Source organism: Emys orbicularis, chromosome 7 (assembly GCF_028017835.1).
Source record: "Emys orbicularis isolate rEmyOrb1 chromosome 7, rEmyOrb1.hap1, whole genome shotgun sequence".
NCBI lineage: Eukaryota > Metazoa > Chordata > Testudines > Emydidae > Emys > Emys orbicularis.
This window is the reverse complement of record NC_088689.1, coordinates 106,484,515-106,512,201: the sequence shown is the minus strand read 5'-3', so window position 1 is coordinate 106,512,201 and position 27,687 is coordinate 106,484,515. Positions and strand designations below refer to the sequence as shown.

Below are 27,687 nucleotides of genomic sequence, written 5' to 3'. Positions count from 1 at the left end.
ATGTCTAATTCTAAATATGTGAACGATGAAGACTTTGATGATGACATCCCCACCCAGAATGTTATTCAACAAAGCTTGCAGCATATCCATAAAAGTGAGACACTTACAGATTCTGCAGAGAGTGATAGGTAATACTTTGCTGTGGAGTATGTTCTGGCAGTGTAACTGGGAGCTATGTTACAAGCTATTACTATGTAATAGTCTATTTATGTTAGTATTTTTATATGTAACCCTGCACGATAATGCTTGCCATTGTAGACTGCTTGCTTAATGTTACTGAGGTTCATGTATAAGCTGCCTCTCCTTTTATATGTACACATAATAGAGGTGAGCTGTTTGAAATTTTCCCAAGTGAAATTTGAGAGCACTTGAAACTTACTTGTTTGGGGGTTTCAGTGCACATTTATACCACATTCATCAAAAGGGTGACTAAAGTTCACAAATCTTATATTTTTGTGCTTGTACAAACCTAGGACTTCCAAATAACTCTTGGGAGGGAAAGAGGTGTGAATCCATGTAAACTGAAATTGAAGAATATATTTATATTGTACTCTTTGAAAATTATTATATATGAGCTAAGAGTTATGGTTTATACTGGTACAGGCTCTAACAAAGAAAAAGCCCCATGTTCTATGCAGCTATAACATGCAGTACAAACTATTTTTCTATATTAAAACTTGAGTTCTAATTATATGCTTATCCTTCATCATTGGGATTTTTGTTACGAAGATTAGGAACTGTGATCAAGAGAATGTGAAATTCAGCTTCCTTTTCAAAGTGAATGTGTTTCATTGAGTCACAATAGGTAACTAGTGCAAATTGGGAAACAGCAAATAATAGAAAATAAGTAAGTAAAATAAATAAGTAAATTTTGTGAATATCTACTATTTACAAAACAAATCAAAATGATTCTGCTCTGTTATTAAGCAGCAGATAGTTACAGCATTTACTTATTTATTTTTACTTTAATAACATGCATATTTTTCCTTTAACTGATATAAATTATAATTATTTTGTTCTGTTTGTGCAGATTCCAGTTTGTTATGAGCACAGAACATGGAAAGATAATCACAGCAATACGGGCAGTTAAGTACAAACACACAAATCATCACTCTATTCTAATTTAATTGGTGTAGGAAGTTTTGTTAAGGACTGAGTAGGTTGCATTCTTCCCTCACTTTCTAAGAACTCAACACCCAGAATGATGTTTTGGGCACTATGCTACTGGAGATTCCATCTTTCAGATGAGATGCAAAATTGAAGACCAGACCACTTATGATCAATTAAAGATTCCGTGGCATTTTTAGCAAGAGTAGAAGTAGTAAAAGTAGCTTTTGTGTGTTACTCAAATTCTAGCTTAATTTTATTCTGCATAGCTGAAAATTCATATATAGATTCAGTTGGACAAGTATTAACTTCATGTTGCAAACTCTTGTGTAGAGTTCCTTTGAGCTGTTCAGTAGCTGTCATGTTCTATTTCAGAGGCAGCTGAATTTCAAATGTTTATACTAATTATTTATTATTTATATTTTTATACTATTTATTTACTATTTGTATTATTGTAGCATAGGAAGCCTAATTAAGCATTGATTATAAGCATATAATTCTGATATATGCAGCTTCTGAAATGCTTTTGGAGGATTCCTCTAGAGAAAATGAGCCCAATAAATCACTATCATTAGCTCTACATTCATTTAAATCAACCTTAGATAGAAAATTGTTTTGAGAAGCAAAGTTGCCAGTTCTGGCTGTAGTAATGGGGTTGGCGATACTCAAAATATTCCTTGATGTAAGTGGAGTCAAGATTTCAATTGTGTTGACATTTCTCTTTTATGCTAAGTAGTGGGATATAATTCTGATTCTGCAGGCCAAGAAGCAGACTTGCTGAAGTTGATGACGCACAGTTCAGCTTTTAAGGAAGCTGATCAGCGAGGCTGGCTTCCTTTGCATGAAGCTGCAGCACAATTAAACAAGAACATCCTAGAAATAACTCTGAAGGGTAAAGAGCATTCTGTGCTCCTCATTTGTAAGTTTTACTAAGTCAGTTTTGATGATTAGTTCCATTCCCAATGTGTGCTATTCTCCTGGGTATCTTTCAGCTTCAGACCCCATTGTGTGGGAGCAGACCAGTCTGAAAGGGGAAACTCCTCTCTTTGTAGCAGTAGACAAATGCTTCTTAGACAATGTCCACTTTCTCCTGCTCAGTGGCTGCAATCCTAATGTTAAGAATGAAGAAGGAGATTCTTCTTTAGTTATAGGTAAATCAAATAATTTTTATGGTGGGGGGAAATTCTATTCATGTCTTTCATTGCATGAAAAATTTGTTTTGTATCTTGCAATCTTTTGTTGTTGACTGTAAAGTCTGTAAAACTTTCAGTTTCCAGAATTTTATATATTTCCATTGGCCATGAGAAAGACAGAGGAACACTTTGTCATTTACTTTTCTTTCCAGTTGGTATCAATGCTTTAACTAAAGCCCAATCCATTCTAAGGACTAACACCCACAAAAGACCAGAAATCCAGTTGAGGACCTGCCTATACTATTAAACAAGTTTCCTCAGACAGGTATGATTGTAGTGTAGATGAGCCATAACTAAATGACATATTAGGGATGGTGAATCAGTTCAGATAAAATAAGAATCTGCACAATCTTTCCCTCAAAACTTGAACCATGCCTTTTTTTTTGTCCAAGTTCAAAGAAAGTTTAGTTAACTTTTTTTCAGACTCCCTCATTTGTGCTTGCTTTTGCACTTCTGGGGGCTGGCCAGGATTGGAAAATGAAGCATCAATGTATTGTGAGAGAGTCTGTTTTTGAAAGATTTTTACCCCTTTGGAGGTCTGAAAGTATCTCATAACTTTGGAGATTAACCACCTCACTTCTTCTAACGATGAACAATAGATACTTCCTCTCTTCTGGCATCAGGGCTATTTGGTGATGTCAGGTGATTTTCTGCAAATCAGGGACTTGTTGGCTACTAGAGCTCAGTTATTTCAGTCTCCAGTTGGTGTAGAGTCAATATCTTTGCCAGCTAAGTAAAAAGTTTAAAAAATGGAGTAGGCTACAAAGTCCTATGGGAATTTCTAGGTTCACACCAGCATATGGGATGTTGTGGGACTCTTGCTCCAATGTGCAATGAGCTGTCCCTTGCAGAATCACAACAAAGCTAAGTTCTGCAGGCTCTCCAGTGCCGGGCATTGCCCAGGCTGCCAAGCTCTCACATGCAAAGCAGACCCTGCAACTGCTTCTTACCTCCCGTAAAGGGGTTGAGAGTGAGAGGTAAAATTTTAAAAAGGGAAAACAAAAAGTTGAGAATTTCTTTCTCAAAGACTCCCTCAAAAGCAAGGAGGTCTAGATGACCCTCCTCTTCCCAAGGCACTCTACATGGCAAGGGTTCAGCGGTCTAGGTGGAACAAGACAGGTCCTCCCCTCAAAAAGGATTCATGTTGCCTTCTTCTGACTCAATCCTAGCTACCATGAACAAGCAAGGACCCTGCTGCAGGGGTGCTGTAACAGTTTGTATAGTGGTGATCCGAGAGCCATTGAACCAAACTGTAAATCCTGTATATGATGGAAACTACTTCAAGCCAGGGGGTGCTGCCGCACCCCAGAACCCCTACTGCCAGCACCTATGCCCTGCTGTCTGAACCTTAGAAGGATGCTATTAATTTCTTAAGTGTGCTCAGAAATTCACATTGTTGGAGTGGTTGTTTTCCTGCACAAGGGCCAAGGAACGAGAAAAGTGAAGAAAAAACATTCTGTAACATCCAAATCCAAGTGGATAAGCCATATAGACAGGGAAACTTGCTTTCAAAGCCAACTACGCTAGAAAGTCAGTTGCATCCTTGGCTGAGAAGGTGTACACCTCCCTAATGCAGCCACCTGGGTTACATGTTCTCCGCTGTTTAACCTGTAGTATTTGGAGAATGTAACATCAGATACTGCATCATTTGGTAAAAGTGCTGCAGGCAACTGTGGGACACTAATCTCTCTCTTCTGTATGACAGTGCTCTGCTTTTTAATGGTATAGAAGATCACAGAGATAGAGGGAAATATTCCCCATCTATTAATTCTCTTTCTTAGATATCTCTGTGTATAAATAGAACAGCTGAAAGCAGAGTAGAGGCTCTCCTGGGCAGTTGCACAACAGAAACAATAGTGTATAGAATATTGTTAAATAATATTTTAAATAGCTGATGTTTCACCTATTATCTTACAGCAATTAAACATGATTTATATGAAATTGCCTCCCTGCTGATAAGTTTTGGAGCAAATGTAAACTTGCAGTGTGTCAATAAGAGGACAGCTTTACATGAAGCAGCCAGACTAGGCAGGAAAGATATCGTGAACCTTCTGCTTTGCTCTGGAGCAGATCCTGATCCCCGCAGTGCATATGGGCTCACTCCCCTAGCGCTGGCTGCACAGATTGGGCATACAGAAATTATGGAAATTTTACTGCAAAAAGGTGAGAATTTATATAAAAATTTTTAACAGTTTGTTATGTTGGTTTAATAACTGGTGGTTGTCAGAAAGATCCTACAAAGTTCTTATTCTTTAGACTAGACAAGGGGTTGAAATTGCATAGCCATGTGTGTTGGCAGAAAATTCCTGATTTCAAAATGTGAGTAAATTAATCCCCCTCCCATCGAGGGCATGAATAATTGTCTGTGCGGTGGCAAAGTAGAATTGCTAGCTCCCCTGTTAGTACAATATTACCGTACCAAAATAAGGTTTTGAGTGGAAATGGAAGCCTTGTGACATTCTTACTACTAACATAGTGGACAGGTATTAATATATACAACCTAGTATATAAATTGATGGTTTTATGTAGAGTGTTTTAGAGTGAATTACACCAGTCACTTTGTATATTCAAGGGTATGCACGTTAGCACGGTATCCTGTTTTTGTTTGCTCACTACAGTACATCTTTAATCATCTGAAGAACTTCACTCTTACAAAATACAGGACAAGCACAGCAGTTAAGAATTGTTGGTATCATTACATAAACTACTAAATTTCAATATTTTTCTAAGACATCCATACTACATTATCTTTTCAAATCATTATTATATCTACCCAGATTCCTTAAGTCTTTCAAAAGTTTTGTGGTTAGAATACTATTAAACTAATCATCATATGACATGCCTTTTACACATAGCACAGATAACATTTGTTACTAAAGGGATACCTCCAACTAAAGGAGCTTTGTGACCAAGCAACATAAATGCATAAACACAACACAATGGAATTTTTTAAATATATTCCTTCCCAAAGAGAACTGTAGGCTAAATCTACCTGGCCTTTGTTTACAGTTACAGAGAGCATGTTCATTATGAATTTTCAATCTTCAGCTAACACTTCATCCTGTACTGTGGCCTAGACACTATTAAATTGAAGATGGGGGAAGAGAAGATAATTGCATTTCCTTTTCCTCTTGATTGCCATTAACTTTGCCATGAAAAAAATGTAAATGTCATGTTAATGGCCACTTCACTTTGAACGGTCCCTGGCAATATTTATACTAAACAATCTGTTCCATCTTGTATTTAGCTGTAGCACTCTGACTACATTTCCCAGACCTGAAGAAGAGTTCTGTGTAAGCTCAAAAGCTTATCTCTCTCACCAACAGAAATTGGTCCCAATAAAAGATATTATCTCACCCACCTTGTCACTTTAAACATCAAGCTTTTGTTGTTACGACAGTAACTTTTGTTTCTCCTTCATAATGTTGTTTCTGCAGATCTACACTGTAAAAGCCTGTCTCTGGCCTTGTCTACCTGAGAACATGTTGTAGTATTTAAACTGAACCACTACGACAGAGGTTTAACCATTACTAACTGACATATGATTTGTGTTTGTATATACCAGGGATCGGCAACCTTTGGCACGCGGCCCATCAGGAAAATCCGCTGGCGGGCCGGGCCGGTTTGTTTACCTGCAGCGTCCGCAGGTTCGGCCGATCGCAGCTCCCACTGGCCGCGGTTCTCCATTCCCTGGTATACACCGACCACAAAGTTGTGGTCAGCATTGTGTCAGCTAATGAAAGCATTTCCAATCATGCTTAAATAAAATAGTATTTACTCATGTAGACAAGCCATCTCTGGAAGAGAGTGAGACACTTTGGAGCGGAGGATTTTATCCCCCTTCGTTCTGTAATAAAGGGGGATGCATGCAGTCCCCCACACTCAAATTGCCTTGAAATGGATTCCATCAGCATGTGATAGGGCATACACTATCACAGTTTGGATCTGCAGAGGCATGGGAGTTGTGGGGGGAAGAGGCCAGCAGAAGCTCTCTGTGAATGAGGGGGAGCAAGGGGAGCTACTGAGACTCAGTGAGGAGGGTGGAGGGCTGAGGGATCAGGTCCAAACTCTGAAGGGCATCTTTGCACTTCCTGATGCCCTGTGCACTGAACACCCTCTCTGTCCCAGCCTATGTGCTGGTGCCCTGTCTCCCAGCCCACCCTGGCACATGTGGCCCTGTTCCTTCCCTGGGCTAGGTGCCTCTGCTGGGACCTGCAGTGGCTGGAAGGGGAGGAGAGAAGAGCTGTTCCTACCGGCTCCCCAGCTGCAGGCTTGATCTCCTGCACTGCAACAGTCACTCCAGCTCTTCCTCTGGATCTTGGTCTTGCCACTGCCCCCGATCCCCATGCGAGCCAGGTCCCACTCTCACTTTTACAAGATACGGTGGGGGGGGGGAGTGGAAGCATACATAAGTCCCTTTCCCAATATTTCCATTGCAGTGGCAATCTCCCCTCCAGCCCCTGGCAGAGGCAATATATTCAAAAAATAATATTTGGTAAGTGAGCCTTTTTCAGTTTATAGTCTCCATGTCTTTCTGTTGTAATGAAATGTATCTCACTCCTTTTCAGGTCTCTGTTCTGTTGCTTTGTACATTTTTAATTTACTCTCTGCTGAATTAATTGCACTGTATTTAGTCCAAAAAACAACTACTCATGTAAGAGAATAACACGCAATCTTCTAATTATGGTGTTTCATTATTATGAAGATTTTTATTACAATAATGCCCAAAGAGATTGGGGCCTTACTGCACTAGGCAATGTACAAACACATAGGAAGTCAAGGATGCTACCTCAAAGGATTTACAGTGAGCGAAAACACTGGCTATTGCTCTAACATTTATGTTTCATGAAGAGTAGAAATCACAGTTCTGTAGCAATTGGTGAGTTAGAGATACTAATTGTTACTGGATATTTACAGTAGCTGCTATGAAAACCCTTGTTCCTTCTTCCCCTAGGTGCTGATGTCCTTTCACAGGCAGCTGATTGTGCTTCCATATTATTTGAAGCTGTTGGAGGAGGAAATCCAGATTCACTCTCTCTTTTACTAGAATATGGAGCTGATGCCAATGTGCCAAAACACTCAGGTCACTTGCCTATCCACAGAGCTGCATACAGAGGACACTTTCTGTGAGTTGAAATGAAATAAATATTTGAAAAATAAGAATGAGTAATGATGAATAGGTTCTGCAAAATATGTACATTTAAAGTTTATACAAAAAAAGGCAGTTAAATACCCCCCTCCGACACACAAAAGCAGTGTGTCTCCCTTTGCCTTATAAGCATGAGTCTTCAGTGCCTGAATGTGTCAGGCCAGTCCAGATAGGCTCAGCACTAGCTTTGTTTTGGGGGAAACATTTAACCCCTTACATCTCCTCCTGCTTCCTTCATAAAAATTGTTATTGTTCTTTGAGAGCTGGTCCCTATGCGTAGTCACTGTGGGTGCACATGTGCTCTGTGCACCATGACTGGAAATTCTACAATCTCACTGTCCATTTGGTCTGCACCTGTGCCACTTTGTGCTGTGAACTGAGGGCATAAGGGGTGACACAGAAACAACCACCACTCCGGTTCCTTTTCTACTGCTCACACTCTGGAGCGAAGCCCTCTTATGTCCACAGCCTTCTAGCTTCATCAATCCATTCTCTGTAAATAGTTGTATTAGGTTTTACTGGTTAGTTAGTAGATTCTTAAGTTGTAGTTAGTTAGTGGAGATCAGGTTCCCACCCCCACCATTTTTATTCCCCCAGTGTTTGGGGCACTTAAGCCCAAGATCCAAGGCTTCAAGCCTTGCCTTTTCTGGCCTCCTGTCTTCCCAGTTAGCAATCTGCAGGAGAGTTACCTCTACACTGCCTAGGGGAATCTTACTTCCTGTCAAAGTGTGAGATCTGCTACTCTGTCCCTGCTCATATTAGTGCTCCACCACCATTGTCCCGTCTCCAGACCCAGCCATCTATCAAGAAGTCATTTTGAAAGGATGATTGAGAGATGTCAGCCAGTCTTTGCAAAACCACTCTCTTCCCCCTTTTGGTAACTGTCTAGCCCATTTCCTTTTGATGTGGAAGCATCTAATTTCAGAGAAATTAGTTTTAGACATCTCAATAGGCTGTACCATTGAGTTTCTGGCTACCTCTTCTCCAAGACCTCCCTTCCTGTCCCTCTTCAGGGACCTCTCTCATAAGAGCTTCTCCAGGAGGAAGTGGACTACCTAATCCACCTAGGTATCTCCTCAACACCAGGGTAAGGGCTTTTACTCCAGGTATTTCCTAACCCCAAGAAAGAAGGCGGGTTGCAGACCCATTCTGGACATCAGGCAATTGAATGTCTTCATCTGTCACTCAAGATTCAGGGTGATTACCCTGGCTTCTATCATCCCCTCCCTGAATGAAGGCTACTGGTTTGTGGTTCTTGATTTAAAGGGGTTTTATTTCCATATAGATATCTACGTGGTGCACCAGAGATCCCTGTGTCCCATGGTAGGCTCAAAGCACATCCAGTACAAGGTGCTCCCCTTTAGATTTTCAGCATGCAAAGGATTTTTTACAAAGGTCATGACGGTAGTGGTAGCGTACCGAGGCTGGCAACACCACCATATATTCACCTGTCTAAACGATGGGCTCCTCAAGGAATGGCCATATAAGGAGGTGCAAGTAGAAATTCTGCCCTGCTCGACCTATGCCACTCCTGAGAACTTCAAGTAAACGCATGAAAGTCCGCTTAAACAGTTATTGGAGCAGTGCTAGACTTCCATGCAGCCAGAGCCTACTTACCACAGGTCAGATTCCTCATGATTAGAGACCTCAGTATCCAACTTTGCCTCAGTCATCAGATGACGGTCCAATCCTACTTGGTCCTCCTAGGACAATGACGGCATCCATCTATGTGACTCCCTTTGCCGGGTTCCACCTATGCAGTCTCCAGACTTGGCTACAAGAGTCTATGTTCCAAACAAGGACTCCTTTGACAAAAGAATCAGACTTCCTCTCACTGTCTGAGCATCTCTCACCTTCTGGGAAAAGAGTGACAATGTTTGTGTGGTGGTTCCTTTACTCCCACCCATAAAGGTAATCATGATTAAGGCTATGATTTGGTCACGGAGGTCGCAGAAGTCACAGAATCCGTGACCTCCATGATCTCAGCCCTGGCTGCTGGGAGCTGCAGGGTACCCCCACCTCCCAGGGTGGCCAGGAGCTGCAGGGGACCCCTGTCGCCTGGAGTGGTGGGGGTCCCCTGCAGCTCCGCAATCCCCGTGGGCAGTGGGGGATCCCTGGCAGCTCCTCAGCTACTGCTGCCAGCAAGGGTATCCCCCGGAGATCCCCAGTCCCCACGGGCGGATGGGTCCCCCACAGCTCCCCCACTTGGGGGGAATCCCCCAGACCTTCCCAGTTCCCGGGTGGCCGCCACAGGTTGGGGTTCCTCCCAGCTCCCAGCCACGGGACAGCTCAACCTTCCTTCCTCCCCGTTTTGTCATGGACATTTTTAGTAAAACTCATGGACAGGTCACGGCTTCTGTGAATTTTTGTTAATTGCCCATGACCTGTCCGTGACTTTTACTAAAAATGTCCATGACAAAATCGTAGCCTTAATCATGATAGATGCATCCCTTTTAGGCTGGGGAGCAAACTTGAATGAATGTATAGCTCAGGGCTCTAGACTCCACAAGAGGCCACACATGACATTACCCTTCTCAAGCTTTGAGCATTCCACAGAGTGTGCAAGCAGTTCCTGCACTTCATCCATTCTACTCAGATCCAGCTCAGGTCAGGCAACATGACCACGGTTTAATATATAAACAAACGGGGGGAGCAAGGTCCATATCACTCTGCAGCTCTGGAACTGGTTCACCTAGCATCAAACCTCCCTTTCTGCCGTGCACCTGGCAGGGATTATGAATTTAGGGATTAGCAGACAGCCTAAGCAGGAATTGTCACAAAGATGTTAGTGGGAGCTCTAATTGTCAGTGAGCCAATGGATTTTTAACCATTAGGGATTCCCATCTTGTGACCTCTGTGCAGCTCAGGAACCCAAAGTCCCCAGCTTATTGCTCTCAGGATGCTCACGGGTGCTGCTCCAGAAGGGATGCCTTCCTAGTGTAATGGCTAGACCTGTCAATGTTGATATTCAAGCCTCAGCTCAGGATGCTTCCTTCAGTCCAGCAATCCTGTGATCTGTGGCAAGAGTTCTTCCTTGCACCCACCTCCTCAACAGTTATTGCTTGGGAGTCTCCTAGAGTGAATACCCATAGGGACCAGCACTCGTAGAAGAAAGGAGGGGTACTTACCTCGTAGTAACTGGAGTTCGAGATGTGTGCTCCCTATGGATATTCACGACTCACACTCCTTCCCCTCTGCTTTGGATGACTCGTGGTAGAGTAGGAACTGGAGAGGTGGTTGGACCCTACTGCCTCTTACACCCTCGGCTTGCAGCATGAGCAGGTGCAGGCATGGACCAGTGGACACTGCTATTGAAGGACTTCTGGTCCTGGGTGCATGGAGTGCATGTACACCTACAGCAAATACCCACATCTCAAATAACTCCAATTACTATAAGGTACGTAACTTTCCTTTATTGTGCTCTAACTGGATGGTCAGGTGACTTAGGCCAGAGCTGTTCCACATCCTCTCCTGATGTACCTGCAGAGAGCAGGACCAGATATAAAAACAATTGCACTTGGTGCTTTAAACACATTAAACTGTCACACATGCCTGTGGAATAAGGATCACCTTAATTTTACAGATTGGGAAACAGAGGCACTGGAAGTGTTGGGTTGCTTTCAGTCATACAACTATTCAGTGCCCAAGTCAGGAATAGAACTTGATGTCTTAGGTCCCAGACCACAGCTTTTAGCTACTAGTAACACTGCATTGTGGTCAACAAATAGGGGCTCTCCCACTTCCTGTAGGTTACAGAAGAGCGAGTGCTCTCTACAGACTTCTCCAAACTGATGGGATGGGGAAGTTCTTCTCTAAGGAGTCATGATGTTATTCCATTAGCTAAAAAATGGGAAATGGAATGTTCCTGAAAGACAAAAGGGAAAGACATAATATTTGATGCTTAGTCCAGTAGTTTGGAAATCTGTAGGATTGATAGCTGGTTATCATGTAATTGTCAGAGGTTAAGGCCAGTGCAGATGTGTAGTATGCCAGGCTACTCATTTGGTAGTAAATGAACAACACTGTAAGCAAAGCAGAACACAATTCTGTAACCCAGCTAAGATGCATGTAACAAAGACTGCAGCACAGAGAAGTTCAAAGGTTGGTACTAGAGAATATATAGATATATATTCCTTCTTTTTTCTTTCTCCAGAGCTTTAAAGCAGCTAGCTTCAGTTACTGATTATGCTGCCATTAAGGAGAGTGGGATAAGTCCAGTTCACTCAGCAGCAGCAGGAGCACATCCTCAGTGCCTTGAGTTTCTCCTCAAATCTGGGTTTGATGCCAATTTCATGTTGCATGAGAGGGTTCGCAAAGGCTATGATGATCAGAGGAAATCAGCTTTATATTTTGCTGTCTCAAATGGGGATATTTGCTCAACTCAGCTGCTTCTGGATGCTGGAGCCCTGCCAAATCAAGACCCCATTAAGTGCCTCCAGCTAGCCTTGAGAATGGGCAACTATGAGCTAATCAATCTACTGCTTCAGCATGGAGCCAATGTAAATTACTTCTGCAGAGTGAATACGACGCATTTCCCCTCAGCTCTGCAGTATTCTCTAAAAGATGAAATCATGTTAAGAATGTTGCTGAATTATGGGTACGATGTGTACCGCTGCTTTGATTGTCATCATGGAGACAACATCCGTTCCCCATATGCCTTTGAAGGATGGACTCCTTCTGTTATCAAAGACAACATGGTAAGTACTTCCCTAGGAATTTTATGTCACTGTTTTGCTGCCACTATTTTTCTAGAAATTAAATAAATTTACTTGTTGTTGATGTATTATAATGAAATATAGTTTGCTAATATAGCATGTTTGGGATTAAAGTACTATACAGACTTCATGTATAAAGGAAGTAGTAGACAGAGTTCTGAAGACAAGTTGTGGTGGTAAATTTGAATGTGAAGCCTTGTTTATGATAACAAATTATAACAAAATAGTTTCAAGGATCAAATTCCAGACAATGTGAATTATGTGAACTGTATAAGTGAATGCCGGTCTGGCTACCATAAAAACAGCTTTTATCCAGGAACTGACAGTATAGAGCAGACAAGAATATAGTTTACACCTGATGATGCAATATGCAGATTAAAAACAAATGTATGCAGAAAAGTCTATTTTAAACATGAATTGCAAAGAAAATATATTCTTCGAGTGATGGTCTCTGTGTATATTCCACTGGGGCTGTGCACACGCTCCAGGTGCCTGAGACCAGAAGATTCTTGCTAGCAGTGTTGTCTGTGCCTGCACCCTTCTTCTTCTCATGCTCCAAACGAAAGGCATAAGGGGGTGGTGTGGATGGACTGCCTTTCCAGTTGATTCTTGCAGCCCATGGCCTGAGGCAGAACTCCTTTGCTAGCTATGTATCATTAGTTAGCACTCTTCTGCTTCTATTTGTAATGATCTGCAAATAGGTATTAGATACATAGTTTTTATACTTGGGCCTGGTCTACACTATGACTTTAATTCGGATTTAGCAGCGTTAAATCGAATTAACCCTGCACCTGTCCACACAACGAAGCCATTTATTTCGAAATAAAGGGCTCTTAAAATCGATTTCTGTACTCCACCCCGACGAGCGGAGTAGCGCCAAAATTGATATTGTCATTTCGAATTAGGGTTAGTGTGGCCGCAATTCGATGGTATTGGCCTCCGGGAGCTGTCCCAGAGTGCACCATTGTGACCGCTCTGGACAGCAATCTGAACTCGCATGCACTGGCCAGGTAGACAGGAAAAGCCCCACGAACATTTGAATTTCATTTCCTGTTTGCCCAGCGTGGAGAGCACAGGTGACCACAGATAGCTCAGCTCATCAGCACAGGTAACCATGCAGGCCGATAATCGAAAAAGAGCACCAGCATGGACCGTACGGGAGGTACTGGATCTGATCGCTATATGGGGAGAGGATTCAGTGCTAGCAGAACTTCGTTCGAAAAGATGAAATGCCAAAACTTTTGAAAAAATCTCCAAGGGCATGATGGAGAGAGGCCACAATAGGGACTCAGATCAGTGCCGCGTGAAAGTCAAGGAGCTCAGACAAGCCTATCAAAAAACAAAGGAGGCAAACGGTCGCTCCGGGTCAGAGCCGCGGACATGCCGTTTCTACGCCGAGCTGCATGCAATTCTAGGGGGGGCCACCACCACTACCCCACCTGTGACCGTGGATTCCCAGGCAGGGATAATCTCATCAGCTACACCTGAGGATTCTGCGGATGGGGAAGAGGAGGAGGAGGAGGAGGAGGAGGACGAGCTTGCGGAGAGCACCCAGCACTCCGTTCTCCCCAACAGCCAGGATCTTTTTCTCAGCCTGACTGAAGTACCCTCCCAACCCTCCCAAGCCAGTATCCAAGACCATGACCCCATGGAAGGGACCTCAGGTGAGTTTACCTTTTAAAATATAAAACTTGTTTTAAAAGCAAGTGTTTTTTAATGATTACTTTGCCCTGAGGATTTGGGATGCATTCGCAGCCAGTACAGCTACTGGAAAAGTCTGTTAACGTGTCTGGGGATGGAGCAGAAATCCTCCAGGGACATCTCCATGAAGCTCTTCTGGAGGTACTCCAAAAGCCTTGCCACAAGGTTTCTGGGCAGTGCAGCCTTATTCCGTCCTCTATGGTAGGACACTTGACCACGCCATGCTTGCAGCAAGTAATCTGGTATCATTGCCTGACAAAGCCTGGCAGCATATGGTCCCGGTGTTTGCTGGCATTCAAGCAACATCTGTTCTTTATCTCGCTGTGTAATCCTCAGGAGAGTGATATCGCTCATGGTAACCTGGTTGAAATATGGGAATTTAATTAAGGGGACAGAGGTGGCCGTTCCTACTGGGCTGTTTGCCTGTGGCTGAAAAGAAATCCTTCCCTGCAGTTCCCTGGGGGGAATTGGCCCTGAGCTTTTCGCGTTTGGCTAGCAGGGATCTTCCCTGTTACCAGCCACGCGGTGGGGGGAGGGGTACAGCGATCATCCCAGATAATTCATGGCGGGAGGGGGGGGGGCGGGGGGGTTAGTTTGGTTTCTGCAGGGATCTTCCCTGATACCTGCCACGCAGTGGGGGGAGGGATAAAGCGATCATCCCAGAGATTTGGATGGGGGGTGGGGTTAGTTTGTTTTCTGCTGCTGAAGGTTAACAGGAAAACCGCAGCAGTCAACGGGCTTTGCTTGGTATGTGGGAAAGGAGGGCGCAGAAGCCGAAAGACAATGGCTTACCATGGCTGCATGCATGCAAGCTGAATTCTGTTGCCCGGACCCGCGTCTGTGATCTCTAACACCAAAGCCACAGGCACTCAATATTAAGATGGAAAATGCGACCTTGTACTGAAATCACATGTGCTATCAAATGTGAATAGTGTTGTTCACCGTGAAAGAGTATAAGCATTGTTCTGTAAAATGTATCATTTTAAAAACTTCTCTCCTTTTTTTCAACCCTCCCTCCAGCAGCTGCAAATGTTTCAAGCCTCCCTCCTCCGTCCCGAAGGCTATCTCAGATAAGGCGGCGGCGTAGAAACAGGACGCGAGACAAGATGTTCACGGAAATAATGGAATGCACCCGCAATGAAAGAGCTCATTTGAATGAGTGGAAGGACACGGTATCTAAATTTAGGAAAGATGCCAGTGAACGTGAGGTCATGAGGGATGCTCGAGATGAGAGGTGGCAGGCTGCAACGCTGGGGCTGCTGCGTGATCAAACGGACATGCTCCGGCGTCTGGTGGAGCTTCAGGAACGGCAGCAGGATAACAGACTGCCGCTGCAGCCGCTGTATAACCTCCCTCCCCCCTCACCATGTTCCATATCCTCCTCACCCAGACGTGTAAGAACGTGGGGGGGGGAGGCTCCGTGCACCCTCCCACTCCACCCCAGTGGACAGCCCAACCAAAAGGCTGTCATTATATTGAATTTTTTCAATGGCCTTTTACTTCCCTCCTATCCTCCTCCCAAACCTCACCCAGATTACCTTGTTGGTTCTCTCCCTATGTTTATAATCACTTAATAAAGAATACATGATTTTTAAACGATAGTGACTTTATTTCCTTTGAAAGCAAGCTGGGGGAACGGGGAGGGTGGGTTCCTTACAGAGAATGAGTCAATAAAGGGGGCGGGTTTTCATGAAGGAGAAACAAACAGAAATTTCACACTGTAGCCTGGCCAGTCATGAAACTGGTTTTCAAAGCTTCTCTGATGCACAGCGCTTCCTGGTGTGCTCTTCTAATCGCCCTGGTGTCTGGCTGCGCGTAATCAGCAGCCAGGCGATTTGCCTCAGCCTCCCACCCTGCCATAAAGGTCTCCCCCTTACTTTCACAGAGATTGTGGAGCACACAGCAAGCAGAAATAACAATGGGGAGATTGGTTTGGCTGAGGTCTGAGCGAGTCAGTAGCGATCGCCAGCGACCTTTTAAACGGCCAAATGCACATTCTACCACCATTCTGCACTTGCTCAGCCTGTAGTTGAACAGCTCCTGACTCCTGTCCAGGCTGCCTGTGTATGGCTTCATGAGCCATGGCATTAAGGGGTAGGCTGGGTCCCCAAGAATAACTATTGGCATTTCAACATCCCCAACTGTTATTTTCTGGTCCGGGAAGTAAGTCCCTTGCTGCAGCTCTTTAAACAGAGTAGTGTTCCTGAAGACGCGAGCATCATGAACCCTTCCCGGCCAGCCCACGTTGATGTTGGTGAAACGTCCCTTGTGATACACAAGTGCTTGCAGCACCATTGAAAAGTACCCCTTGCAGTTTATGTACTGGGTACCCTGGGGCTCCGGTGCCAAGACAGGGATGTGGGTTCCATCTATCGCCCCACCACAGTTAGGGAATCCCATTGCAGCAAAGCCATCCACTATGACCTGCACATCTCCCAGAGTCACTACCTTTCGTAGCAGCACCTCAGTGATTGCTTTGGCTACTTGCATCACAGCAGCCCCCACAGTAGATTTGCCCACTCCAAATTGATTCCCGACTGACCGGTAGCTGTCTGGCGTTGCAAGCTTCCACAGGGCTATCGCCACTCGCTTCTCAACTGTGAGGGCTGCTCTCATCTTGGTATTCTGGCGCTTCAGGGCAGGGGAAAGCAAGTCACAAAGTTCCAAGAAAGTGCCCTTACGCATGTGAAAGTTTCGCAGCCACTGGGAATCGTCCCACACCTGCAACACTATGCGGTCCCACCAGTCTGTGCTTGTTTCCCGGGCCCAGAATCAGCGTTCCACGGCTATAACCTGCCCCATTAACAGCATGATCTCCAAAGCACCGGGTCCCACGGTTCGATAGAATTCCATGTCCATATCCTCATCACTCTCGCCGCCGCGCTGCCGTAGCCTACTCCTCGCCGCCTGGTTTTGCAGGTTCTGGTTCAGCATAAACTGCACGATAACGCGCGAGGTATTTACAATGTTCATGAGTGCTGTCTTGAGCTGAGCGGGCTCCATGCTTGCCGTGGTATGGCGTCTGCACTGTTCACCCAGGAAAAAGGCGCGAAACGGTTGTCTGCCGTTGCTTCCCTGGAGAGGGGGGAGGATATACCCAGAACCACCCGCGACAATGTTTTTTGTCCCATCAGGCACTGGGATCTCAACCCAGAATTCCAATGGGCGGAGGAGATTGCGGGAACTATGGGATAGCTATGGGATAGCTACCCACAGTGCAACGCTCCAGAAATCGACGCTAGCCCCGGTACATGGACGCACACCACTGAATTAATGTGCTTAGTGTGGCCGCATACATTCGACTTTATACAATCTGTTTCCAAAATTCGAATTATATAAATTCAGATTAATCCCATAGTGTACTTTTAGGGCTTGTCTACACGAGGACACTTCAAAAGTTAATCTGAATGAACTAAAGGTATGAATTAAAAGTGGGTTAATTAAACTGCACTAAACCCCTGTGTGGAGATTCTCACTCAGAATTAAAGTGGCCTTATTTCATTTTAGCTTTGGGTTTTTCGACAATGAACATTTAGTTTGTGGCAAACTGAGGTGCGAATCTACCCCATACTAGCCTGCTGCAGACTAACTGTCCGTGTAGACTCTGCTGATGCTCATTAACAGTTTGCTAGCTTGCTTTAATCTAGTCCATTTCAAAGAGGCCTAGATTAAAGTGAACTGGCGGACTGTTAATGCATATCAGCAAGGTCCACATGAACAGTTAGGCCTTGTCTACACTGCCACTTTACAGTGCTGGAACTTTCTCGCTCAGGGGTGTGAAAAAACACACCCCTGAACGATGCAAGTTTCAGTGCTGTAAAGTGGCAGAGTAGAAAGTGCACCAGTGCTGGGAGTCGCATTCCCAGCGCTGGTAGCTACTCCCCTTGGGCGGGTGGTTTTTTTGCAGCGCTGGGAGAGCAACTACACAGCCACATTAAAGCACTGCTGCGGCAGCACTTTAACGTTGGTAGTCAAGACATACTCTTAGTCTGCAGCAAACTAGTGCAGGGTAGATTCAAACCCCCGTTTGTCATGAACAAATTGTTCATGTAAACAAGTCTCAAATTCACTTTGGAAGTGAATTAAGCTAAAACGAATTAAAGCCACTTGAATTCTCAATGGGAGTGTCTATATAGGGGTTTAATGCAATTTAGTCCACTTGTAATTCACACCTTTAGTTAATTCAGGTGATATTTCCTGAGTGTCTCTGTGTAGACACGCCCTTACCGGTTCAGGGCTTAGGGGGTCCTCTCCCTATTCAAACCACTCCTTCCTCCATAGTATGCCCAGGACCCCAAGATTCAAAAACTGTGCATCTTGCCCTCAGGCCTTTCCAGTCTGTGATGACTACCTCAAGTGTCTCTAGTGCCTCAGGGAAGCCCACATCCCTTTGAAGTACAGCGTTTGCTGATCCTTTCATAGCCAAACCTGTCAAGCTCGTGAGTATAGACTTTGAAGATTCCTAATGGATCGTGCTATGAGGCCCCAGTCTGATCCTGGCCTATCAGACCCCCCTGTACTTTGGGCAGAGGAACCAAGAAGTGCCTTCCAAGTATGGTGGTCTCCAGCTTCAGGACTGATAGGAGTAAATTAAAGGACTCTTCCAAAGAGGGAACTAAATACTTGCTGAGAAATGTGAAGGCCTCTTCTCTGACACCCTCCAAGTTGGGGGAGATTCTGTGCCTCAGTATGGAAATCTGAGGAGCTCACAAGAAGCACAGTACCATTCCCCTGGCTCTGAAGGGCAAAAACACCCCAAAACAGATGCTAACTGTAGGAGCAGGACCATCCCTGGTACTGACTAGGGAAAAACAACAGTGGATGCCTCGTACACTGACGCTACTGATGCACCATGAAAAGGAATTGCCAGAACCAAAGACTGCAATGAGACTGATACCACTGGTGCCATGGAAAGAAAGAAGCCCCGTCCACTCTCCTGCATCAGAGGATAGATAGCAGTGTGCTCAGGGGCAGTGTATCTACATGGTGGACCCAGAATCCCTGATTCTGTTGGAACCGATCCTGACAAGGGAGATCCCTACACCACTGGTCCAGGGCATGCATGAAACAGAGAGCCACTCACCAGTACGATCTGCAAACTGGAACATAATAAGGCCCATAGAACCAGTTCCTCTCCAGCACAGAGGGAAAGAATTTTATTCAAAATCATTCCCAAGAAGAGAGGAGGCTTGAGACCCATTCTGGATATCAAACAGTTGAACATGTTCATCTGTCGCATGAGGTTCAGGATATTTAAGCTGCCTCCATAGTTCCCTCACTGAACAAGGGCAATTGGCTTGATTTAATTCACACATCTTGATTCAAAAGTTGCTTATTTCTACATAGACATCGCCCTGTGCACAGGAGATCCTGAGATTCACCATGGGCCCGGACCACTACCAATACAGAGTGCTGCTCCCCTTTGGCCTCACAACAGTGCCAAGGGTATTCGCAAAGAGGCTATTGGTAGTGGCAGCCCGCCTCTGCCACCAGGACTCATCAGTGTTCCCCTACCTCAATGATTGGTTACTCTCATCAAGTGGTACAGATGGCAACCACATCTCTCCTCAGTCTCCTACACTAATTGGGGCTTCAAGTAAAAATAGAAACATCCATTTTAATTCCCACCTCACAGACTATAGACTTTATTGGGGCGACCCTGGACTTTATCAGTGCTAAAGCATACCTACCTCATGGTTACAGTCAGTTCATGAGGCCTGCCACTATTTCCTACCCTTCATTCAGACCTTGCATATCCAAGTCACACCTGACAACAGAGTACTACATCAACAAGGGGGGAGCAAGGTCCACTGCTCTTTGCATAGAAACAGTCAATCTGTAGAACAGGTGTATCTGCCACCAGATCACCCTCTCAGCAGTGCACTTCCCAGGGGTATACAGCATGTTAGCAGACAGTCTCAGCAGGCACTTCTCTAGGCATCATGAATGGGAGCCTACATGAGTTGGTAGTACAGAACATATTTCAGCAGTGGGGTTCCTTATCTTGGAACCTCTTTGCATCTGAGAAAAACAGGAAATGTCTGACCTACTGCTCCAGAGGGGACGCATTTCTAGTTCAATGTTTGGGCCCACTGACATACACCTTCCCACCCATTCCCTTCTTACCTTGAGTTCTGAGGAATATCAAATAAGAGGGAGCATTGGTGGTATTGCTTTCTCCCAAATGGCCAAGACAATTCTGGCTTGCCAGCATTCTCCAGATGCCAGCATGCCCATCTGTATCCAAGTCTTCCTGGACCTGTTGACCTAGGACAGAGACAAGCTCAAACATCCCAAGCCAGCATCCATCCACCTAACAGCCTGGTATTTGAATGGATGACAAACCTAGAAAAGGCACGTTTGGAGGCAGTACAATCCATCCTTAGGATTCCACAGGGAAGTGCTACACAGCAAAGTGGGAAATATTTTCCATCTGGTGCCGCCGCCTGATAACCCCAGAGAGTTATCAGGATGATAATCCCTGCCATTTTGGACTACCTTCTCTCCTTAAAAACTTCAGGATTATATCTTCACTCCCTGCAGGTGCACTTAGCAGATGTCAGCGCACCTTTTGCCCATCCTGTTACAGTAGGCATTCTAAAAGATCGTCAGAACCTGTCTTCCAAGAATGAAACTACCTCGATATGGTAGTCCTAAGTGTAGCCCTATCAGCATTAACAAAGGCTCTGTTTGAACACTTACCTTCATGTTCCTTAGTCCACCTATCAATGAAGGTTGCCTTTCTGGTTGCCATCGCCTCATCTAGAAAAGAGGGTAAACGGGGGGCTCTTATGGCTGATCTGCCTTACGCAGTCTGCCATAGGGACAAAGTTTCCCTGAGATTATGTCCAAAATTCACCCCCAAAGTGATCTCGGAATTTCATCTAAAGCAGATTGCTCACTTGCTCGTTTTCGTCCCCTAGCCAAATGCCACCAGTGAGGATGGAAAACTTGATTCTCTGGACGTCCATCAAGCTTTGGCATTCTACTTGCAAAGGACTAAATCCTTTAGGAGATCACCTAGGCCAGTGGTTTTCAAACTTTTTTTCTGGGGACCCAGTTGAAGAAAATCGTTGATGCCTGCGACCCAATGGAGCTGGGGATGAGGGGTTTACGGTGTGGGAGGGGGCTCAGGGCTGGGGCAGGGGATTGGGGCACAGACTTACCTCCGGCGGCTCCTGGTCAGCAGCGCAGCCAGGGTGCAGAGACAGGTTTCCCACCTGTCCTGGCACTGGGGACCGCGCTGCGCCCCTGAAGCAGCCAGCAGCAGGTCCAGCTCCTAGGCAGAGGTGTGCAAGTGGCTCCATGCAGCTCTCGCCTGCAGACATCGCCTCCCCACCATTGGTTCCAGGCCAATGGGAGTGCAGAGCCGGTGTTCGAGGGGGAGGGGGAGCAGCAAGCGGAGCCCTGTGGCCCCCCTGTCTAGAAGCTGAACCCGCTGCTGGCTGCTTCCGTAGGCACTAGCCTGCCTTAACTGGGCAGCACTGCTGACGGCACTCTTAACGTCCCGGTCGGTGGTGCTGATCAGAGCTGCTAGGGTCGCTGGGTGCTGAGCAAGGCAACCTGATGCCTTACATGCCACGACCCAGTACTGGGTCGCGACCTGAACTTTGAAAAACACTGACCTAGGCTGTGTATATTCTTTATGGAATGCATGACAGGGGAAGCAATCTCTTCTCAGAGACTTTCCAAATGGATTTTGGCCTGCATACTGCTTTGTTACAAGTTAATTGCAGTTCCTCCCCCACAAGGTGTGATGGCCCAATCGACTAGTGTCCAGTCTGTATTGGTAACTTCACTTTGAGAGGTCCCTCTCCTGCAGTTCTGTGAGACTCTGTTCACTCCTTCAGGAGCTGATTATGCCATGATGCAAACTGCTACAGCTGATGGATCCTTCAACAGGGCAGTCCTCACTGGTCTACAATTTTTGAGAAGTCGTCTGCTTCAGAGATAAAATGTGCTATTTATTATGTATTTTGATGTGCTGAATTCAAAGATGACAATTAAAACAACTGATTGGCTACTGTTTCTAAGATATTTAAGTTTTTACATTTTATGTCTATGTATATTGTGTAGATAGTAGAGTTTTAATCATAAATTGTAAACCTAGGTCTTTTCATGTGTTTATGGTTGCTTTACATGATAATATTTCACCTGTCCTGTTTATGTAACACTTTAAAAATCAGCAAAAGGGTTATATAAATAAAATGTATTATGAAACAAAAGGCAAAAAACTATTATGTACATAGTTTAGTCCTATTCAATGTCTACTCGGCGCTTCTTGGCTTGTCTCTTGTATTCATTAAATGGAGCAACTCTTGTCACTGTCCAGCAATAGTCTGCAAGCATTGATGGGCTCCATTTGCCCTGATAGCGTTTCTCCATTGTTGCAGTGTCCTGGTGAAATCGCTCGCCGTGCTCGTCGCTCACTGCTCCGCAGTTCGGTGGAAAAAAATCTAGATGAGAGTGCAAAAAATGTATCTTTAGTGACATGTTGCAACCAAGGCTTTTGTATGCCTTGAGGAGGTTTTCCACCAACAACCTGTAGTTGTCTGCCTTGTTGTTTCCGAGAAAATTTATTGCCACTAACTGGAAGGCTTTCCAGGCCGTCTTTTCCTTGCCACGCACTGCATGGTCAAATGCATCATCTCGAAGTTCACGAATCTGAGGACCAACAAAGACACCTTCCTTTATCTTAGCTTCACTTAACCTTGGAAATTTTCCACGGAGGTACTTGAAAGCTGCTTGTGTTTTGTCAATGGCCTTGACAAAGTTCCTCATCAGACCCAGCTTGATGTGTAAGGGTGGTAACAAAATCTTCCTTGATTCAACAAGTGGTGGATGCTGAACACTTTTCCTCCCAGGCTCCAATGACTGTCGGAGTGGCCAATCTTTCTTGATGTAGTGGGAATCTCTTGCACGACTATCCCATTCGCAGAGAAAACAGCAGTACTTTGTGTATCCAGTCTGCAGACCAAGCAAGAGAGCAACAACCTTCAAATCGCCACAAAGCTGCCACTGATGTTGGTCATAGTTTATGCACCTCAAAAGTTGTTTCATGTTGTCATAGGTTTCCTTCATATGGACTGCATGCCCAACTGGAATTGATGGCAAAACATTGCCATTATGCAGTAAAACAGCTTTAAGACTCGTCTTCGATGAATCAATGAACAGTCTCCACTCATCTGGATCGTGAACGATGTTGAGGGCTGCCATCACACCATCGATGTTGTTGCAGGCTACAAGATCACCTTCCATGAAGAAGAATGGGACAAGATCCTTTTGACAGTCACGGAACATGGAAACCCTAACATCACCTGCCAGGAGATTCTACTGCTGTAGTCTGGAGCCCAATAGCTCTGCCTTACTCTTGGGTAGTTCCAAATCCCTGACAAGGTCACTCAGTTCCCCTTGTGTTATGAGGTGTGGTTCAGAGGAGGAGGATGAGAGAAAATGTGGGTCCTGTGACATTGATGGTTCAGGACCAGAAGTTTCATCCTCTTCCTCGTCTGACTCAAGTGAGAATAATTCTGGTGCATCAGGAACCGGCAGTCCTTCTCCGTGGGGTACTGGGCGTATAGCTGATGGAATGTTTGGATAATGCACAGGCCACTTTTTCTTCTTTGACACACCTTTCCCAACTGGAGGCACCATGCAGAAGTAACAACTGCTGGTATGAGCTGTTGGCTCTCTCCAAATCATTGGCACTGCAAAAGGCATAGATTTCCTTTTCCTGTTCAACCACTGGCGAAGATTTGTTGCACAAGTGTTGCAGCATATGTGTGGGGCCCACCTCTTGTCCTGAGCTCCAATTTTGCAGCCAAAATAAAGGTGATAGGCTTTCTTAACCATAGTGGTTATACTTCGCTTTTGTGATGCAAAAGTCACTTCACCACAAACATAGCAGAAGTTATCTGCACTGTTCACACAAGTACGAGGCATCTCTGCTCACTTTGGCGAAACAGAAATGTGTCCCTTTGCAAAATCAAACATTGACAAATAAGAGAGCACGACACTGTATGATTTCTAGAGCTGATATAGGGCAATTTGTTCAGCAGAGTGATGTAAGCTTCATTATGATTGCATCATCCATGACTTATAGGAATAACATGATGCAATTCATATCATGTATGACGCTATACCAGCTTCAGATTGCATCATTCATTGTTTTGCCTAAAAAGCAAGTACTGTCCAAACCCAGTCATAGATTTATTCATAGATCCAGTCAAAGATGTATTTTAGTCATTTCTGGTTTAAATTGAGATCCCTTCCCTTTATAACTCACTTATCCTCCGCCATTCCCAAGTCAAGGGTGGTATATACTGACCCAATAGCATATCTTGAAAACTAGAGCCAATCAACAATTTTAAGCATCATTTTCGTTCTCAGAGACCCAGAATTAGTAAAGCATTTTGGCTGTAGAGCAGTGCCATCGGTGGTAAGCAAGGGTCCTTGCATCCTCCTCCTCAATGAATACTGCTTGTGAGTCACCCACAGTGGAATACACATAGGGACTGTGTACACTGTGGAATACACATAGGGACCATCACTTGGAGAAAAAAGAAAGGTTATTTACCCACAGTTTTTTGATGTGTAGTCTTTGTGTATTCCACTACCTGGCCTTCTTCCCCTCTGCTGTAGATCCTTATGTTAGGGCCGTTTGTAGTAAAAAGGCAACTGGAGAGGCAGTCGGTCCGCCCCACTCCATAGGCTCTCATTTCAGAGCACAAAGAGGAGGGGATACAGGAATGGATCAACAGACACTTCTGGCAAGAATCTTTTGGTTTCAGGCATATGGAGCGCATGCACACCCAGGATGGAATACAGATAGCGACCATACAGCTAGAAGAATTCTAGTTACGGTACAAGTTTTCTTTTTGCCCTTTACTGCTTCTTTATAGTTTGTTTTATATTAGAAGTATTAGGGCTTTCTTTGCTGGAAGACTTTAACAAAAACCATATCATCACTTGAAATGGAATGCCACAAAGCTGTAGCCTGAGCTTCCACTCATCCAATAACTCCTTCTCTGTCCAAACATGTTATGATTTAGGATGGAGGAAGACCTGCAGCACAGGCAACTGCTTTATGTGACATTACAATTCAGGCCTTGCAACAATCATGCCAAAGAAGGCCTCTAGCAAAGAGAACAAACCATGAACTGGCAGTTTTTCATATTCAGGTTAAAAAAAACACACACTTGAGGCAATCTTTATGAATTGCAAAGGACTAAAACAAAAATATTTTTTCTTGCTTCACAGCTCATCTTTACATTTTCAGTATAATACAAATGTAACGTCTCACACCTACAAGTGTGGGTGCGCAGTTACCACAAGTGCATATGTGGTTCTAAACCCTTTTCCCTATTGTATTATAACAAACGCATGCACTGATGTGCACATTTTAAACCCACTGGTTGAATGTTCACTTCCATGTAACTTTCACAATGGCTTTAAGCTAGTTGAGACTGAAAGCGACTAGCCATCAGTTTTTCACATTCTGTTTGAAGATTTATGTGAAGCTTATTACAACCTGTCCAACCTCTGAGTGATACAGCACTCACCCACTCCTGGCTTTTCTTTGAGAATTTAATTGTTTATGTCCTGCAGAGGAATTTGAAAAGGGGAAATGAGTCACAGAAATGTTGAATGCTATACTCTTAAATATGTTGTTTTTCCCCCTCTTAGTTCTGTGACGTGATAACGCTGTCATGGCTGAAGCACGTAGCTGGGAAAGTAGTGCGAGTGATGCTAGATTATGTTGATCATGTTAGCATCTGCTGTAAGCTGAAAGCAGTTCTCAAGGAACAGACACTATGGCCAGAAATCAATTCCATTTTGAGTAAGTGTCAGATGTTTCGAGTTTTGGATATTTCAAAACTCTAGAGGACACTACTTTTTGGCTTGCTTATTTGCTATATCATCTTGGCATCATTGGACCAGATCCTCAAAGGTATTTAGGTGCCTAACTTTTATTGATTCACTGGGAGTTAGGCACCTACTTACCTTGGAGAATCTGAGCCAGCATTGCCTTGTCCTGCCCATCCTTATAACAAAAATCAATTAAACTTCAGACTGAAGTAAAATTTCCAAATATAGTAGGCCTCGGAAGTGTTTGCGATAAAAATATTACTAAGTCAAATCTGTAAGCATGTGTATCATTTTGGGTGGTTCGGGAGTTCCTTAGTTACAAAGCAGCAGTAGGATATACTTACTGTAACTTAATTAAATGCATGCACATTGAGTCCACAGAAATATATACTTATACTTCGTTTTGTTTATGTTGCTCAGGACTAAAAGCTTTTTCCTATACTATTGCTGCTGCAATAAACTCAGGTCTTTATATAAAGTATATAAATTGGCTGTTTCTTTCCAATTAGATTATTTTACTCTAGTCACATAGAGCTGTTAGCTCATCTGGCCCTGTCATTTCCCCCACTAGTAACTGCAAGTGCAGTTAAAAAAATAAAGGGGCAAGGATGTGGCTATGTAATAAGGAAAAGTTAAAACACCCTAACCACTCATTGTAGTCTTTTTATTATTCTCCCGCCTCTGTGCCTTAATGAGACAACAGACAACCCCTTTATGCTTTAGGCCTAAATTACCCTCTGCCGAACTTTTTCTTCAAACTTCAGTTAATTTGTGTTTCAAGCTTAGATTCACAAAAAGTAGGCTAATGCCTCAGTTGATTACACTTTCAAATGTTACTATGATGTATTTGGTGATTACTTAGGCCTGGTCTACACTGGGGGGGAATCGACCTAAGATACGCAACTTCAGCTACGAGAATAGCATAGCTGAAGACGACGTACCTTAGTTCGACTTACCTCGCGTCCTCACAGCACGGGGTCGATTGCCGCAGCTTCCCCGTTGACTTTGCTTCCGCCTCTCGCCGAGCTGGAGTTCAGCAGTCAACGGGAGAGCGATTGGGGATCGATTTATCATGTCTACACTACACGTGATAAATCGATCCCCAATAGATCGATCGCTATCCAGCGGGTAGTGTAGACGTACCCTTACAAAAGGCCAGATCCTGATACCCTCACACATGTTGGGTAGCTGCTTACTTCTAGGAAGCACCCGTGATTTCAATGAGTGTGTTCAGAATTAACATACTATGCAACAAGTGTTAGGGAATCAAAATCTGGACCAAAGTTTCTCAAATGTTGCTTGGGGCTATCATGCAAAAGTGAAGTTGTTTCTTGTTTGATTGGTAACAGACAAAGTCTCTCTCTCTCTCTCTCTCTTTTTTTTTTTTTTAAGCAAATCCACGTTCATTGAAACATCTTTGTCGTCTGAAGATTCGGAAATGCATGGGTCATTTGCGTCTGCGTTGTCCTGTCTTCATGACCTTCCTTCCACTGCCCAATCGTTTGAAAGAATATATACTGTACAAAGAATATGATCTTTATGGACAAGGAAACTGGATAGGAACCCACTAACCCAACTGCATAGAATCATAGGCCTATATTTTGGAGAGAGTATGCAAGTGGACAAAGACTGTATTGTATGCAATTCTTTTTCACTACTGGGATTTTAGCTTCTAAAAACCAACAAGTCACTTTGGTGAAAATTTTTCTGGATAAAAATAAAAAAAGTAGAGTACAGAAAAAGTATTGGAAACCCAACATGTAGCCCTCATAGCAGAAAAAGCATCCAGAACTTAACAGAAGCAAATACAGGTAATGGCAATAATATTTTAAAGTTATCTAGCATCAATGTTTAGGTCAGCATTTTCAAACAACATATGGAATGGGAAGTGTCCTTCAAGATATGTGGGTCAGATTGTAACCAAGAGTTCAAATTCTTCTCCAAACTTCTTTGG

General features: G+C 44.2%; 1 protein-coding gene across 1 annotated transcript; it reads left to right on the top strand.

Moving 5' to 3' along the window:
- Positions 1–27,304, top strand: ASB14 (ankyrin repeat and SOCS box containing 14). The gene is made up of 8 exons (XM_065408254.1): positions 1–94; positions 1,868–1,999; positions 2,100–2,258; positions 4,218–4,463; positions 7,255–7,426; positions 11,603–12,146; positions 25,551–25,704; positions 27,126–27,304. The coding sequence occupies exons 1-8, from the start codon at positions 1–3 to the stop codon at positions 27,302–27,304; spliced, it is 1,680 nt and encodes a 559-aa protein (XP_065264326.1).
- Positions 27,305–27,687: the final 383 nt, after the last annotated feature.

Excerpts from the sequence above, each read along its gene's own strand:
- ASB14 (XM_065408254.1), top strand. The coding sequence starts at position 1 with ATGTCTAATTCTAAATATGTGAACGATGAAGACTTTGATGATGACATC. Across the intron at positions 4,464-7,254 it reads GGAAATTTTACTGCAAAAAG|GTGCTGATGTCCTTTCACAG; the intron begins GTGAGAATTTAT and ends TTCTTCCCCTAG. Across the intron at positions 7,427-11,602 it reads GCATACAGAGGACACTTTCT|AGCTTTAAAGCAGCTAGCTT; the intron begins GTGAGTTGAAAT and ends TTCTTTCTCCAG.